The sequence below is a fragment of the Pseudocercospora fijiensis genome (assembly GCF_000340215.1).
Source record: "Pseudocercospora fijiensis CIRAD86 unplaced genomic scaffold MYCFIscaffold_3, whole genome shotgun sequence".
In the NCBI taxonomy this organism is placed as follows: domain Eukaryota; kingdom Fungi; phylum Ascomycota; class Dothideomycetes; order Mycosphaerellales; family Mycosphaerellaceae; genus Pseudocercospora; species Pseudocercospora fijiensis.
Genome location: NW_006921534.1, coordinates 5354591 through 5369488, shown reverse-complemented (window position 1 = coordinate 5369488; position 14898 = coordinate 5354591). Strand labels below are relative to the sequence as shown.

At 49.5% G+C, this 14898-nt stretch overlaps 4 protein-coding genes across 4 annotated transcripts; 3 read left to right on the top strand and 1 right to left on the bottom strand.

Annotated features, from left to right (window-relative positions):
- Positions 1–1190: 1190 nt before the first annotated feature.
- MYCFIDRAFT_134049 (uncharacterized protein) lies at positions 1191–4370 on the bottom strand (the record flags this gene model as incomplete). The annotated part of the gene is made up of 2 exons (XM_007927295.1): positions 1191–3341; positions 3456–4370. 2 exons carry the CDS (start codon positions 4368–4370, stop codon positions 1191–1193), a joined length of 3066 nt encoding a protein of 1021 aa, XP_007925486.1.
- Positions 4371–4657: 287 nt separating this feature from the next.
- MYCFIDRAFT_83020 (uncharacterized protein) lies at positions 4658–5949 on the top strand (the record flags this gene model as incomplete). The annotated part of the gene is made up of 2 exons (XM_007926178.1): positions 4658–4688; positions 4754–5949. 2 exons carry the CDS (start codon positions 4658–4660, stop codon positions 5947–5949), a joined length of 1227 nt encoding a protein of 408 aa, XP_007924369.1.
- Positions 5950–6142: 193 nt separating this feature from the next.
- On the top strand, positions 6143–7939 carry MYCFIDRAFT_173850 (uncharacterized protein; the record flags this gene model as incomplete). Its single annotated transcript, XM_007927294.1, has 17 exons — positions 6143–6212; positions 6246–6269; positions 6321–6335; positions 6374–6402; positions 6441–6468; positions 6503–6642; positions 6697–6711; positions 6754–6792; positions 6830–6899; positions 6934–7050; positions 7076–7107; positions 7139–7156; positions 7189–7261; positions 7288–7388; positions 7438–7630; positions 7658–7862; positions 7888–7939. The coding sequence occupies 17 exons, from the start codon at positions 6143–6145 to the stop codon at positions 7937–7939; spliced, it is 1221 nt and encodes a 406-aa protein (XP_007925485.1).
- A 69-nt stretch (positions 7940–8008) lies between these two features.
- On the top strand, positions 8009–14875 carry MYCFIDRAFT_173849 (uncharacterized protein; the record flags this gene model as incomplete). The annotated part of the gene is made up of 23 exons (XM_007927293.1): positions 8009–8039; positions 8083–8136; positions 8185–8215; positions 12058–12147; positions 12179–12332; positions 12359–12551; positions 12581–12623; positions 12659–12772; positions 12817–12827; positions 12886–12919; positions 12969–12981; positions 13009–13256; positions 13278–13305; positions 13354–13394; positions 13416–13451; positions 13479–13565; positions 13610–13730; positions 13755–13844; positions 13870–14147; positions 14190–14215; positions 14253–14373; positions 14405–14792; positions 14819–14875. The coding sequence occupies 23 exons, from the start codon at positions 8009–8011 to the stop codon at positions 14873–14875; spliced, it is 2289 nt and encodes a 762-aa protein (XP_007925484.1).
- Positions 14876–14898: the final 23 nt, after the last annotated feature.

Sequence of the window (14898 nt, the reverse complement as noted above, 5' to 3'; positions counted from 1 at the left end):
TCAAGGACTGAGACAGTAGAAGCGACCATTGAATTGATTATATACAACACCAAAACTTTCGTCAGCCGCACCTGTAATCACAGCATCTCCAGCCTGACCATCCCAATCGTACATGTCTCTCCATTCCTCCCTCGCTTCGTGGACAGATGCTATCCCTGCCGGCGACCAGAGCTTCAGGCACTGCTATCCTGCAGTGCTCGCGGTTTCCCGGAAGTTCGCCCCATTGCAACAAGATCTGCGGCACACCTTATCCTGACAGCACTCTTCAGCCTCCAGCACAGCATCGTTTAACCACCCCATCGATCAAGAACTCATTACCGTGGCAATTTCATCACCAATCCAGCTCATTTCCTCACCTCACCTTGCAGACCCCGGCGTCCCAGTCTTAGGCGGTGTCGGATAAGCTTGTCTTCCATTCGAGCTCGTGGGAGTCGTGACAGATTGTGCTCTCTCGCAATGCGGACAAGAGTAAGTAGTTGTAACTTTAACGATCTGATAGTCTTCGCAAAAGATGACGCGCGTCTGATCATTGTTGAGGTTCTTGTCGCACATATGGGTGTGCATTGGGATATGTTCTTCGCAGCGTGGGAAGTGAGTGTATTGGTGGTAGCACATGATCGCGGAGACGGACGGCGTGGATGGTGGTACAAAATGCGATCGGTGGTACAGATTTGATCGAGGCGTTCGCCGGGAGTTCGCAGGATTGCGCGCGACTTGGTGTAGAGATAGATGTTGCGTTAAAGAAGAGAGCAGGGCCGCCGGAGAGGGATGTCGTGGGTTGTACTGGTTACATCAATGTTGAACGCCGGGCATTGAGCGCAGGAGATGAAGATAAATGTGCGATGAGTGTGATGGAGTCAACTTTCGAAGTTGACGCAAAGATGGAATTAATCTCTTCTTGTATTTGCGTGCGACTTCGAGCATTGAATGTTTGATGCTAATGTTTTCTCCATGATCAATCATACTGTTTGCGACCCACCGTGCTTGGCAGGGTGTATGGCAAACGGTATTGATTGTCGCCAGCACGTTCATGCAAACATGCACGGACCGAGCTCCGCGTGGTCATTTCTGATTTATCGCATGCATGGAAAGATTCTCGGTCTACTCTCAAAATACGAGTACTAGGTACATCGCATTTGGAAGACCAAATTCGGTTTGCTTCATCTGACTGTATCGTCACCATTGATGCTTCACCCTGGAACAGCGGCAAACCTGTCGGCCAGGCCGTGAGGGAGTTTTAATGCTGATGGAAGCGGTATGTCGCCATTTCTGAGTCGAACCAACCAGACTGCGTCCGGGTTCACTACTTCCAGTGCTTCGCGGACATCATTATCATCGAGAACAGGCTCCAACACGACAAGCACTTCATCGAACTGCTCGGGCTGAATGGGCACATATCTCACGATCGCTGTGTAGAGGTGGACGAGTGCCGTCCAAACAAGCCTCGTTGATGTATCGCTGTATTCTGCCGGCGCGCCGCGCATGCGGCTGAGGGCTTGTTTCAATCGCGAGCTGCTCAACACGAGTGCACTAGGCCCACGGTCTTGAGTATGCTTTCCTTTGGCGGACTGAGCAACTTGAACAATGTCCTTAACAATCCTGGAATGTATTTCGAGAAGAGCAGGCCAAAGCTGCTGAATGCGGCTCCGCATGAAGTCGCCTGCGTGTTCACACAGCAAAGCAATGACGTCGAGTGCAGTGGCAACGACGTATGGTTCCTCATCCTCGAGTCTCGAAACAATCTCTGGCCACAGGGTATTGACGAGAGGCAAGAAGGAATTGTCGTGCCGTGCCAGGGCTGGTGTTGTGGTCTTGACGAGCATGAGTAGCGAGGTCCTGAGTGATGCTGACGCTGACGGCAGGAAATGCTGGGTCAGGTCAGATATCTTCAACAGCAAATTGTACACTTTCGGTGCTGGCGGTGGTGGATCCGGAATTTCCACAGGTTGTGCTTGGCTGTCCTCTTCCTCCTCTTCTTCCTCCATATCATCATGCTCTTCGGCAAGGGTATCTTCTTTACTCTTCAGATCGCTTCTCCAGGGCCTCTGTGGATGTGGCTCAAGACTTGCACGTTCTTGTGTGCATACCAAAGCATCACTTGCAGCCCGCTCGGCTAGCAACTGACTCAATTGAGAGCATTGAGTGGGCTCCCAATTGTCCGTGCGCATTTGGTGCAGGTCTTTACGCACGCTATCAGTAATGGCCAGCTGCGGGGCCCTAGAGCCTTCCTCTGCCACAACACTCAAGACTCGAAAGAGCAATTCCACCAATAAAGGATACCCGTGATAGTCCTCGAGCGCGGCGAAAATGCTATCAATGGTATCCTCGAGATATGGAAGGAGACCGGAACCAGCTAGACGTACCATCATGAGCAGTACTTGCGGCGCCTGCGGACTGACGTCGAATGCATTGAGCTTCAGTGCCACCGCATTCGTGAGGTAGTCAACGTTCTCAACAATCAGGTCTTTGACCGACCCGTAGCCGCAGGAAGCCGTAAAGATGTTCAAAGTCGCGATACTGTCTTGCTGTAATCTTTCACTCGGGGTCGCCAGGGTATGTAGCACGGGATACAGGGCATCAATTAGCTCGTAGCAAAAATCCTGGCCAGTGGTCTGTGCCCGAAGTGCTAAGGTCTGTAATGCGAGTGCTTGAAGACGCTGATCTGTCGGTTCGTCGGAGGTATCTGTCAAGATGTCCAGTGAGAATGCAAAAAGATCTTCCAAAAAATTCGAATGACGCCCGCTGTTATTGCCATCGAAGTTGAGAAAAGCATCAGCGTTACGGTTCTGCTCAAGCGCAAATCGAGTTGCTTCTAACAACAGCCAGAAATTGGCAACCTGCACATCTCCGTGGCTTTGCCGCAGAGATCTCGCGAGGTCAGCGCTGAAGGCAATTGAGCTTGTAGAGGTGCTGACGGTCTTCGTAAGTTCGTGTACCATATCCAAAATCTCCTCTTGGCCTCGAAATTGCGCGAGAGCAGAACCGAAATGCGTATTGGATCTTTGCGTCTCTATCACAGCAGTGTCAAGAGCCTGCACCTGAGAGACTGTTGGCAATGGTTGTTGCTTAGCTCCAGGCAGCTGCAAGACGATGACCACGCTATCTCGCAATACACTGGCAATCTCGCGATCGATGATATCTGTGTTTACGCTTGCGTCTACCAAGACATCACGAGCCGTTCTGATGTGCTGCATGCGCTGGATCTTGGCCTGATTGTCTGCAGCTTGCATTCGTGTCGGCAAGGAGCGCAACCAATCATTCAAAGTATCTTGCAGTAAAGAACAGATCGTTGGGTCACCGTTCACGACTGCTTCGAGCCTGAATCTCAGGCTGTCTGCGTTCTCTTCAGACGAAAGCAGAACAATGACCTCGAGACACATTGATGCACAGTTCTCAAGCGTGGTCTTGCACCGCTTGAGGACAGTGAAGCCAAGTTGCGCGAGTGCTTCTTTGACTTCTAGTCTCCGATGATCTTTGAGACGGAGGATACTTGCAAGCGCGGGCTTCAGCTGGGTAGCCGCAGTCTCCAACCATTCGCCGTTAACGCGAGTAGTCGCTTCGGGTGGCTCTCGGCCATTAGATCTCTGTGCGGAAACACTATCGGCAACATCATCACCCAAGGTACTCTCAAAGAGATATGCCAAGATTTGCAGACCAGAGACCAGCACCACATGATTGCGTCGTTGCTGTGTCTGTGGTGTCAGCACTTTGGTGAGCTTAGAAACAATACCAGGCAAAAAGGCGGCCTGCATATCTCGTGTGGCGATATTCCTCACAAGTGCTCCCAAAGCACTCACTCCAGCCATCTGGACATCTGCCGACCCTCCATCATTGACGCCGTCCAGAATAGTACTGATCGTTTGGCCAAGCTGAGGGACGTTCGCTTCAGCTGCAAGTACTTTCTTGGCTTCGGAAGCCGGTGTGATGGCACTGAAGACGTGATGTAGGCACCACAAAGCACTTGCTTGCAGCTCATCTGTGCTCTCAGCAGAGATGAGACCTTGTGGCTTCTTCTCAGCCATCAGCGTGCAGAGAATCATGATTTGCGCAGCCAGCTGAGGCTGTATGTGGAAGCGCCAGCCGTGTTCCACCAGGATTGCCAGACACTGAATGCTGAGTTCCAGACATCGAATTGACGCCTTCTGACTGGCCTTGAGCACATGTGACAAGGGGAAGAAGACATAGTCCGCAAGCTTGGCGTCGAGATTATCTGATCTTGCTGTGGCCGTTGACAGGACTTGCTTGAGATCTTCGAGCCTCTGCACAACTTCCTGTGTGTCATTGTTTGCGCCGTTCAGGGCGAGGGCGGCCTGACTGAGCGCCACACATGGGGGTTTCAGTCTCTGAAAAATATCACTTCTGCCCTCCATGGTCGAACCCAGGAGCGGCATGGTCGTGTTATTTGTGCATTATGTTGATGGTGAGGATCAAGTGTGAATTGATGTCGAAGATGCTTCGAGTCTCACTGAAGATGTGTAAGCCTCAGGCCGCTCGGAGTTCGGCAAGCCTCGCCCTTGTCGCTCCGTCGCGCGCGCCATCACAACACCAACGTCGTGGAATCTCTGGTGCTGGTGGGAGATCGAGCACTACGACATATCGCAGATTTCCCGATACTCCCGCACAGCAACTCATACAGCGGCGCATAAAGGCTTACAGTATGGCGACGAACGGCGCAGCGAGTCGCAAGAGTAAGTTGTCCTCTACACCGTCATTTCTCATTCCAGCCAATCTAACATGCATGTGATGTGACCAGCTCCCGCCGCATCGAAGCCCAGCACCACCAAGACCGAGGAGAGCAATACACTCGGCATCCCACTCGAAAATCTATTCGACGATCTGGAGAACGAGCCGACGTCCGACTTTGTGGAAGACGTCAAAGAGAAGCTCCCGCGAGTGAAGCACGCTGGTAGCTGGAGCACAGAGGTCAATACCGGTACAGGGATCAAAGCAAAAGATGCAAATGCCAGAACGACACCGGCGATCAACAAGGTGCCTTCGATTTTGGCCAAGGCTTTCCCTAACGGAAAGCTCATGGCCGACAAGCCAGACACGCTGCGATGCAACCACTGCAAGCGGCCTGTTGCCAAGCATGCTATGTCCAAGCATGTCGAACGCTGTCTGAACAAGAAGCAAGAGAAGCAGCGGAAAAAGAAAGAAGCAAAGGACGCTCGAGATGCTGCCGCGCGGAAGGAGAAGGCTGGCGACAGCGATGAGGAGGAAGAAGATGGATCGAAGAAGACTGCTTCAAAGACCGGGGGCATGACTGCGAGCAAGAAGCGGAAAGCGACAGATGAAGGCGAGGAAGGCGCGCCTACGAAGAAGAAGAAAAGGAAGGACGAGCCCAAGACTAAGGCACCACGCCCTAAAGCCCCTGTAGACGTAGAGAAGCAATGTGGTGTCGAGTTACCACAAGGTGGTCAATGCGCCCGTAGCCTGACATGCAAGAGTCACTCCATGGGAGCAAAGCGAGCAGTACCCGGACGAAGCGCACCATACGACAAGCTTCTCATGGAATACCAGCGTAAGAATCAAGCCAAGATGCAGAAAGCCGCCTTTGACGCCAACGCTCCAAACCCGGATGACAATGACCTACCTTCTGGACCCGTGGACAGCGAAGAAGAAAAGGACGCAGTCATGAGCAGCATTGCTCGACACTTCGGCGGCGCTCCTATCTATCAACCCATGCCAGTCCCGCTTCGGCGAAAGTATGAAGTGAATCGAATAAAAGGCATGCTGTCATCCGCATTTGCAGGAGCGAAAAGCAGCAGTGGCGCCTTTGGCAGCAGTACCAGCGGTGGAGGCAATTTCTGGGGCACTAACACTAATCCTGGCCCGATAGTCGATGCTGACGGTATGGTACATGCTCGTCGAGGGAGTGTCGTTCCTGGTGCAAGGAGCATGATGGCACCAAGCGCGAGTAGGAAGCCTAGTGTTGCGTCTGGGGCATAGAAGGTGTCAGCGTTGTCTACGAGGCGTCGAACGAGATTATGAAGTAATGATAATTGGTAATGATGGGAACGGCCGTGGAATGTCGGGCTTCGGGCGACAATGTACAGTTAAAAGAGTGGTTGAAATGAGGAAGAGACGCTGGACGTTGGATGAATAATCGATCAGACTCGACTCTTCCATTTTGATATTCTTCATGGAGGGAGAAGCTTTCGTTGGATGTGTATTTACAGAGTGCTGCAACGATATCGATGCGATCAAACAATGTGCACGCGAATCTTGATAGAAGTGCGACTGAGTTGAAGAAGATCGACTCAAGAAGGGTGAATAGAAACGCTTCTCGCGATATTTCCTAACGCTCCTGCAGGCATAAGGATTTTCGACTGTAAGTGCCAGTCGGTAGCTACTTCTTGTGGATGGAGCTAAGCCTGGAAGGCGCTCATATTGAGTCTGCTCGTGCCTTCCCTAATCCTTCCTTAGCACAAAACATCAAGCGCGATCACAATATATTTGCAGACTGGAGTGGCATGCAGTGACATACACACTGATGGACCAGTTTTGCGCGACAGAGGTACACAATATCTCATTTCATGGGTGATGCTTTCTGTCGATCAGCCTGACCATGCTCCGCAAGGCTCCAGCTCAGCCGATTCACAGGTTGGCTTTTCTTGCAGGCCGAGGCTGAGCACGGCTCAAGTCTATTAGCTCCTGATAAGCAGCTTGAATTTACTTTCTCATGTGACGTCCGAGGGCTCTCATATGCTAGTGACTTAATGCTGCTCGCCCTTACTACTGGCAATTTTTCAGAGGTCGTATAGCTTCGCACAGCCAATGCCGTTACTTCGAGTAGCATCTCTAACTCTTATTGATCAACGAGATTGAGAAGGACCGATACTCGTATAACATGATAGAACAGCTGGCTTTGGCCAAGAGATTGATCAACCTTTGTGCATGTGATATTAGCGAAGAATGGCAGTGATCAACCAGTCTGCCCTACGCTTCCACCTGGGCGAGGCCAATGCAGGACAAATTTCTGGACGGAACATCCCAAGGCAGCGTGTGTGCACGGCCCGTGGTTCGTGGTTGTTTTTGTCCCGAGCATCGGTGTTCATGACAACTATTGTGGTAGCTACTCAGAAGGGTTCCGAGGTGTCAGACCGAGTTGGCTTGCTTTTGTTGATCATGATTTGAGCAGCACGAATGCAGCACGGTCTGCAATATCTTGCAACCGGCTGCCTCCAGTCGGCGAAATGCGGATTGATACGTGCTGCTACCGAGCTGCCAGAGGCCTCACATGCAACGCCATCGGAGCTCAGTGCAGAGCAGAGTTCTGCAGCCCAGTGAAGGATGTAGCGGCTGCTGCCACTTCGAACTCGCTTAGATCCATACGACTCCCGTCGGCCGAGGATTGCAAGCAGGAGGATCGGACCAAACGTTCTTGCGTGCGAATAATAGCGAATAATAACAACAATGTCGACAAACAGGATTCAGAACGCTAGATGGAGCAGGAGACATCTCCGATTCTTCCTCGCTCGCGCTTGCGTCATGGTGGAGTGCAATGAAAACCACGTGGGAGGGAGGGTCACCAGCCTAGCGTGGTGGACTGCTTTCAATGATCTCACTGCATTTGTTGGTGCTGCTCTAGGAGAATGTGAGTGGACCCGCGGTCACTTTGGCAACTGCAGTCTCCTCCGATCAACATGACATGAAGCAGCCTTCATGACCAGTATCATAGAAGTCAAGAACGACAGTAACCCGGGTCGAGTTTGCGAAGTGGCTTACGGCGTGCCATGGAGCGGCATAAGCAGCATCCAAGATGGCACTAAGAGGCGCCGCGCAAGGCGGCGAACGGAGAACGCCTCTTTTGTGATAACGAGCGATATCATTGTGAACTCCATGATAAAAATTCCGGGCTTGTGCATATATTGCGGCATGCAGCAGCTCTGAGCTGAAGTCGTGGAGTCTGAGCTCAGAGGGCCATTCGGACGCATAGAAAATTGGTGTTATAACTCGAGGTCAAATCAGTAGGAGATCGTAATCAGTGGCGTTCGCAATACGAGTCATGCCTGATAGATCTCCGCTAGAAAAATGTCGTGCATACTCTGGAAATAGCGTATTCTTTTGGACTGCTTCGAGTCATGTTTTTAGGGACCTTCAGAAGCCACCAATTTCGCGCAGTCGGGGAACAAGGTGGATGCGAAGGTTAGTACCGCATCCTTCGACCGCCGGTTTGAATAGGGGTGAATTATCAACTCGTAGACCTTGGACCGTGCTTTTGAACGCGCGCGTTCAAAAGCATATAAGATACTATATTTACGACTCGCAGGGGTAGTAATCCTGCCTTAGCTAGAAGAAGTTAGGTGTTAGAAGAATGTAGAAGGTAGCTTAAACCCTGTCCGGCTTAGCTTATTAAAGGCAAATTGGCTCCTACGACAGCGAGGTAGAAAGTAGCTATTAGGTCTTCGAGATAGCAGTACGAGAGGGCACTAACTTATATATATAAAGGTCTAGGTATATAGCCGTTATTGTAATTAGCAATAGGGGCTACTAGGTAGAACCTAAATTCGAGGATTGATTACAGTATATCGTCTATAGGATAAGAGCTACCTATAGAAGCATAAGAGGTCTTCAATTGTTAGTATAACTACCCTTATTCTCGATTATAGCTACTATAGACCCCCCCTCTTATCCCTCTCGTATTATCGACCTAGGCTCCGGCTCTTCTATACTAGCCTTTACTACTCTAGTCTACCTACTACTGCAGGCACCGCCTACACCTATTCGAGTAGCTCTTTAAGGTAACCCTCTTTATATAGATGTCTCTTTAACATAGCTATATTTAGTCGGAAGTCTATTGCCTCTAATCTAGTCGGTTATTAAGCGGCTACTGCATAGTCGCTCTATGTCCGTAGTAAGCTTATTGACTAATTTAAGCTATAATAGCGACAGCGAGAGCAGTATAGCTACTAACTAGACACTAATTTTAACTCTACCGAGGCCGGTTATTTAAAGAGGTATAGACACCTCTTTAACGGCTTACCTCGAGCGGTAGCGGCAACAATAGGAACAACAACAATAGGAATAATAACAATAGGAACAACAACAACAGGAATAACAACAATAGGCTGTAGTCTAATAGCCTACACTGGATTTAAGCGACTCTTAGCCTTCTACTGCTACTAAAGACTCTTAGCACAACTTTAACCTACTAGAAGGCGTAGAAGACGACTACAATCGAGTTAATAGCGACAGCCGCATATCGGACGATTTTGCCTTGCTAATTATTAAGCACTTCGAGGCTAATGCTAGCTATTATATAGAAGGTCGGATCCGAGATATGGTTAAGCGCTGTTAGAAGTAGTACAACGACTATAAGCCTGCTAGACAGCGTGCTATTAAGGGTATAGATACACTTATTCGCAGGTAGATTGCAAAGCGAGTTGTCGAGTATAGAGCGCTCTTAACGGCCTCCGGTATAGTTGCTAAGGACTCCGAGTTTAAATAGATACTTAATCGCTTTAAGGATACTGTATTACTAAATAATAAGAAGCTCCGCGAGAAGCTTCTTACGCCTAAAGAGCTGCGCAGTTATAAGACTCTAGCTTAGCAGGTTTAAGACAATATGCTCCGTGTTATATTGTAGCGAGTCTAAGATCCAATAGCGTTTATAAGTCCATTAACACCGAGTCCAATTGTTGCTCTAGCACTATCAACTCTATTACTAGGCCTAGCTCTTTCTAAGGTTCCTGCGACTCTGTATATAACGCGCCGTCGGTTGGATATCGATAGTAAGAAGCAGCTAAATAAGGAGAGGTCGTTAAGTCGAGTGTTAGAGCTATTTCGAGAGGCAATTACTGCACTAGCGAGTCGACCTACTAACTTATCTAAGGCAAACAACTATCATTTAATCCGCCGTATAGACGACCTAGACAACCGCTCTAAGAAGCGTATAAAGCTAATGTATACGTCGACGGTACGTCAATTTAATAAGCTTAGAGCCTTGCTAGTTAGTAGCCGTGTTAGATATGTTCCTCTTGTTCCTTCGTAGTTGTCTTAGGTTACCGACTTTAGCTTAGATTTGGAAGAGGGCCTTGTTGCTAACGTTTTGACGCTAATAGGAGGTAGTGACGACGGCTATAATAGCGATAGAACTGTCTCGTAGGTGTCGGAAGCATTAGGTATTAGAGATTGACAATCGTTAGTACGTAGATGTTCGTATAATCGAGATATTAGACTTAAGCGAGGAGGATTAAATTAGGCGTAATCTAGTAGGCATTTAGAGCTTAGGTATATTCCGGTGTTAGTAAGAAACCTAGTAAGAGGCGAATTCTTTAGATTGGTTGTCGCTGTTTGTAATACTACCCGTTATAATATCGCTTTTAAGGTCGAATTTTGAAGATTTCCGGAAATATCGTAGGTCTTAGCGGTTCTTAGCTCTTCTCTACTTCTATCTATAGCTACGACATCAAGCAGCAATCAATATAGCTCTAGCTATAGTAAAACGACCCTCCGATGCTGTTCCGAGTCTTATACGAGGACTAGTATAGAGAACGGAAGAGTTTTGATATAAGTCTTAGCATTATATACACTATACACAATAACTAATCTATTACTATTCTTTATTACTATTATCAACAACCACTTCCCCTATATCTTCTATATTACTCCCAACCTTAAAACTATTACTAGATAGGTTTGCGCGTATTAGATCCGGTATTTCTATACCTACCGGCGGCATTAGTAGCAGCTCAGCACCTAGATAATCCCTAATATCCGGATAGCTTAAATTATAGTAGGCAGCGACCTTGTTGCTACGATAACACGACAGGCAGTTAGTAAGCAATACCGCTACTAGATAGCAGGACCCGATTAGCATTAACCCCGTACGTAGACCTTTCTTGTATTCGAAGAACGCCCAGTTGTTTAACACTTTACTAAACCCCTATTCTACTAATTGCCGCAGTGCTAACTACTCCTTCGATACCTACGCTAGTATTAGGTTACGATATCCGCCTCTCTTCGATTTCTACGAGCCGATAATACCGTCTACCTGTCTATATACAGAGTCGCCGAATATAAAGAGCTTGTTATCGATAATATTATTATTAAATAGGTCGTGCTATAGCTAGTTGATATTCGATTCTCGCACTATTCGGCCGTTACTATAAGAGCTAGGATAAGGACCGTTAATAAGCAGTATTCTATCCGCTAGCTATATACCTTGGAATTTAATACTATAGAAGTATTTATAGCTATTATAGAACACCCGCTAGTTACGACTAGGTCTAGCAATCTTCCGCATAGTACCGTCGATATATCTAAATACACTAGACACTCTAACTAATAGATATAGCGACTCAGCTAGGCTCCGGAGATATTGCTTAGTAAGCCGCCTCTTATTAAAGAACAAGAAAGGTTTCTATCTTAGCGCTAGGCTATATACTATAGCATTGAACATATAACTTAGTATAGTTGCTAAGTACCTAAATAAGTTATCTATATCCTTCTAGAAGCCTGGACTAGACAAGCGCTTGCAAATAATACAAAGCACCGTAGAAGGGGGCAATTTGAGTCTAACTAGTAACACGATTGAACTAATATCTAGCAGGTCTACTAACTCTATTAATTTAGCCCTTATAAAGCGGAAGTCACCTTTAATATTAGCCTCCGGATAAGTGAAGAGATCGAAGCGCTGTTTTAAGTAGATTCTAGCTAGCTCGAATGGTCGATTTCTGCGTAACTAGCGGTGCCAATATTTACGTATAGATTCACCTTCTCGCTATGCCTACCGCTCCTTATTACTGCTATCTTCTTCCAGGTATTTACTCGCAACAACTACGGCTAATGCGGTAGCTGCAGTAACGACAATCGCTTCATTTTCTATAGTTGTTGCTATAGTTGCTATACTACTATATAACAGCTGAAGTCCGCACCCCTAGAAGGTCTAGAACAGGGGCTGTTAGGGGCTCTTTACAACGCTAAACCACATTCAATTACATACCAATTGGCCTCTTCTGAAGGTCCGTAAAAAGCGCTATATTAATCCTTCACCTAACGGTCACAAGCTAGCGCTTATTTGGAAGCCGGTAGCCAGGTTAACCATTTCTGAAGGTCCCTTTTGCCGACTTCGATTTCCGATCCTGAGCCGACCAACAACCGATCCGTATTCCATAGCTGGTCTCGCATAAGAAGCTGGAATGGGTGGCATGATGGAAAGCCATCAACATTGTAGCCACATAGCAGCAGACATAGAACATCTGCAACACATCTTCCGAAAAAGTACGACGTACATGCGAGCTTCAAGTCGCGGACATGTCGGATTTGTCGGGCAAATACTGCAAAGCCGCTCTGTTTCTGACGATGTCTGCGTGGTGCTGCGTTACCACGTGAAACGCGGTATGGTATGGAATAGAGTTGCACGCGCCAAGATGCAGCGAGATTGACGTCGTCTGGCTTGAGCTTCGAAACTTTCAACCTTCTCATCGTTCGAACCTTCCTCCGCTCTTCATCATCTCATCGGTTATCTCATTGTCGTGAAGAGTCGCATTCGTGCTATGCCAATTGGCTCGATGCTGGGCAAATCCCCGGACGCAGTCGAAATGATTGTGTCACTCGCTGCATGTCAATTTGTTAGGGTTTCTTGGCTTGTCGTTGGCAAATGTGACGATGTCTAGGCGGTGACACCAGATTCGTGAGAGTCAATTGATGAAAGCAAAGCCATATGCTGGTTGACACGTGCTGTTCCTGCGTACCTGCAAGCCTCCACTGTAGGTTTATGCATATGCCGTCACATCAGTACTGCGATTAAGCGAGATGGCGGACGGGGGTAATCCCCGTAAGCGGCAGCTAGCTTGAAAGCGTTAGACGTAGACTTTTTAAAGGTGCGGATAATTCCTTTAGGCAGTACGCTAGCTTTAACCAGTTAGATCCCGTTTTCAGGGATCACCGCCGTCCGCCATCTCGCTAAATCGCGGTGTACATAGTCGTCCCACGACAGATGTAGGATAGTGCATTTGCAGTAGCCATCGTCGATGCGTTGCACATTGTTGTGCAACAGTCGAGTCCGATCGAGTCCGATCCCAAGCCCATGCGATCACTTTTGAGATGGCTCTATGCAAGAGCGACCCTCCATGCTTGATAATGGTTCATTGCGATAGGCTTCAGACGATGGGTGACTCAAGTTTCCCGTCCCCAAGGCCCATTATTCTTTGCAGGTGGGCAATCGGCAAGGGAGCATGTCACCACCAATCTCATCAATCACCACACACACCCCTGGGCGAGCGGCAATTGACCAGCGTTCGCATCGTGGCGTATCGCACCGTTCGCTGAAGCTCATATGCTGACATGATCGGGCACAAGGTGTCCTCATGAGCAATAAACCGGGGTCTTGTCGATGTCGGCATGTAGCATAATAAAAATTTCGAACAATCTCTGTTGACGATCGGGCTGTGGAGGTAGAGGTGCAGTAGTATGAAGGAGGGGAGGATCTGCCGGACCGGAATAAGGTGGTGCGCGCGTTGGCAGGCTTGCAGAGAGGCAACGATTAGCCCGAGTGCCCCTTTCCCTGAACAATGTTATGCCATCTACATGTATCTTGGAGGCGTTTCAGAGGCGGAGGGGTGGAAAAGTAGGTAACTTAGGGGAAGAGAAAGAAAGCGGGAAGCAGCGGCACAGAGATGACAGTGACACCAGGCGCGGCAGGCAGAGGCAGAGAGCGCCACATTCAAGGTTGCATAGTCGGCAGTTTTAGACCACCGTCTGTCCACAACGATGAAGCGTTGGGAGTGTGCAGATGCGCTTTTCAGTAGTGCTGCGGACAGCTCGCATCACAGCAACTCGCCAACTTCACTACACGCAAGCCGCCAGACGTGATTGCAGCCACTTTCCTGCAGGACAATGTGCAGTGAACCAGGCGCGCGGTAGTTCGACGCCTCTGCGTTTTGTCTCGTCGCACGACGATCGTGTGCTCGTGCTGTCGTGGAACACGCTGGCCACAGCAGCGGGACGGCGTACAGTAGGAGAGGCGAGGCGAGGCGAGGCATGGATGGGGAGGCTCGGGCGCCGTTACAGCCTTCCCTTCGTACAGCAACGGACAACGGCTCTTCCGAGGAGGAAGCACTCTCAATCGCTGGTGAGCTCGGGTGCGGCGCATGCTGGCGCTGGCACGTTTCCACATGCCCGCACGGTGCACCGAAGGTCGAGTGAGTCGCGAGCACGGTAGCAGTGCTGTGCCGTCGATGCAGTGGCCACCATCATGTCCACGCTGCATGTGGCACGAAGACTAAATCTCCGGCATTGCAGGGCAGGGCAGGGCAGGGCAGGGCAGGGCAGGGCAGGGCAGGGGACGTTCAATCTTGCCGGCATCGAGCATGCCATGCGCTTCTGCTGCTGCTTCTGCCGCCCTGCAGGCCGTGTAACGCTAGCATTGTGGCCGGGCTAGCTTGTCGAGAGCTTTCAGTGATGCTGATGCTGATGCTGCCTCTGATGTGACGGCGGCGTGGTCGGCGCTCTTCTCGTACCTCTCGTTCCCGGCAGCCCGACCTTCTCGCTCCGTACTCTGTACGCACCTCCGAGAGCCCACTGCCAGCCTCGCGCGGGCCCTCCAGCCGCCAGGGAATGTCCTGGTGTCTGAGTGCTACTGCCCCTCTAAATTAGACCTTGCAACCACGCGAACCACTCCAGACGAAACGAGACGAAACAGGCCGCCGGGAGCATTGCCATTATGTATACGGACCCGCAGCCCGCATCGCACGCGCTATCCAACAGCTCTGGCCCTATCGACTGCGGATGAACAGCGGGCTAGGCAGGATCACTACTCGAGGAGGACGGTCGAAAAGCTAACTGCCGTGGGCCTGATACAGCCTGAATCGAGGAACAAGAGCAGGCGAAGAACGTCGGCACGTGTGATGAGGCAGCGCATTATTATTAGACAAATCAGTACGGAGCTACCTA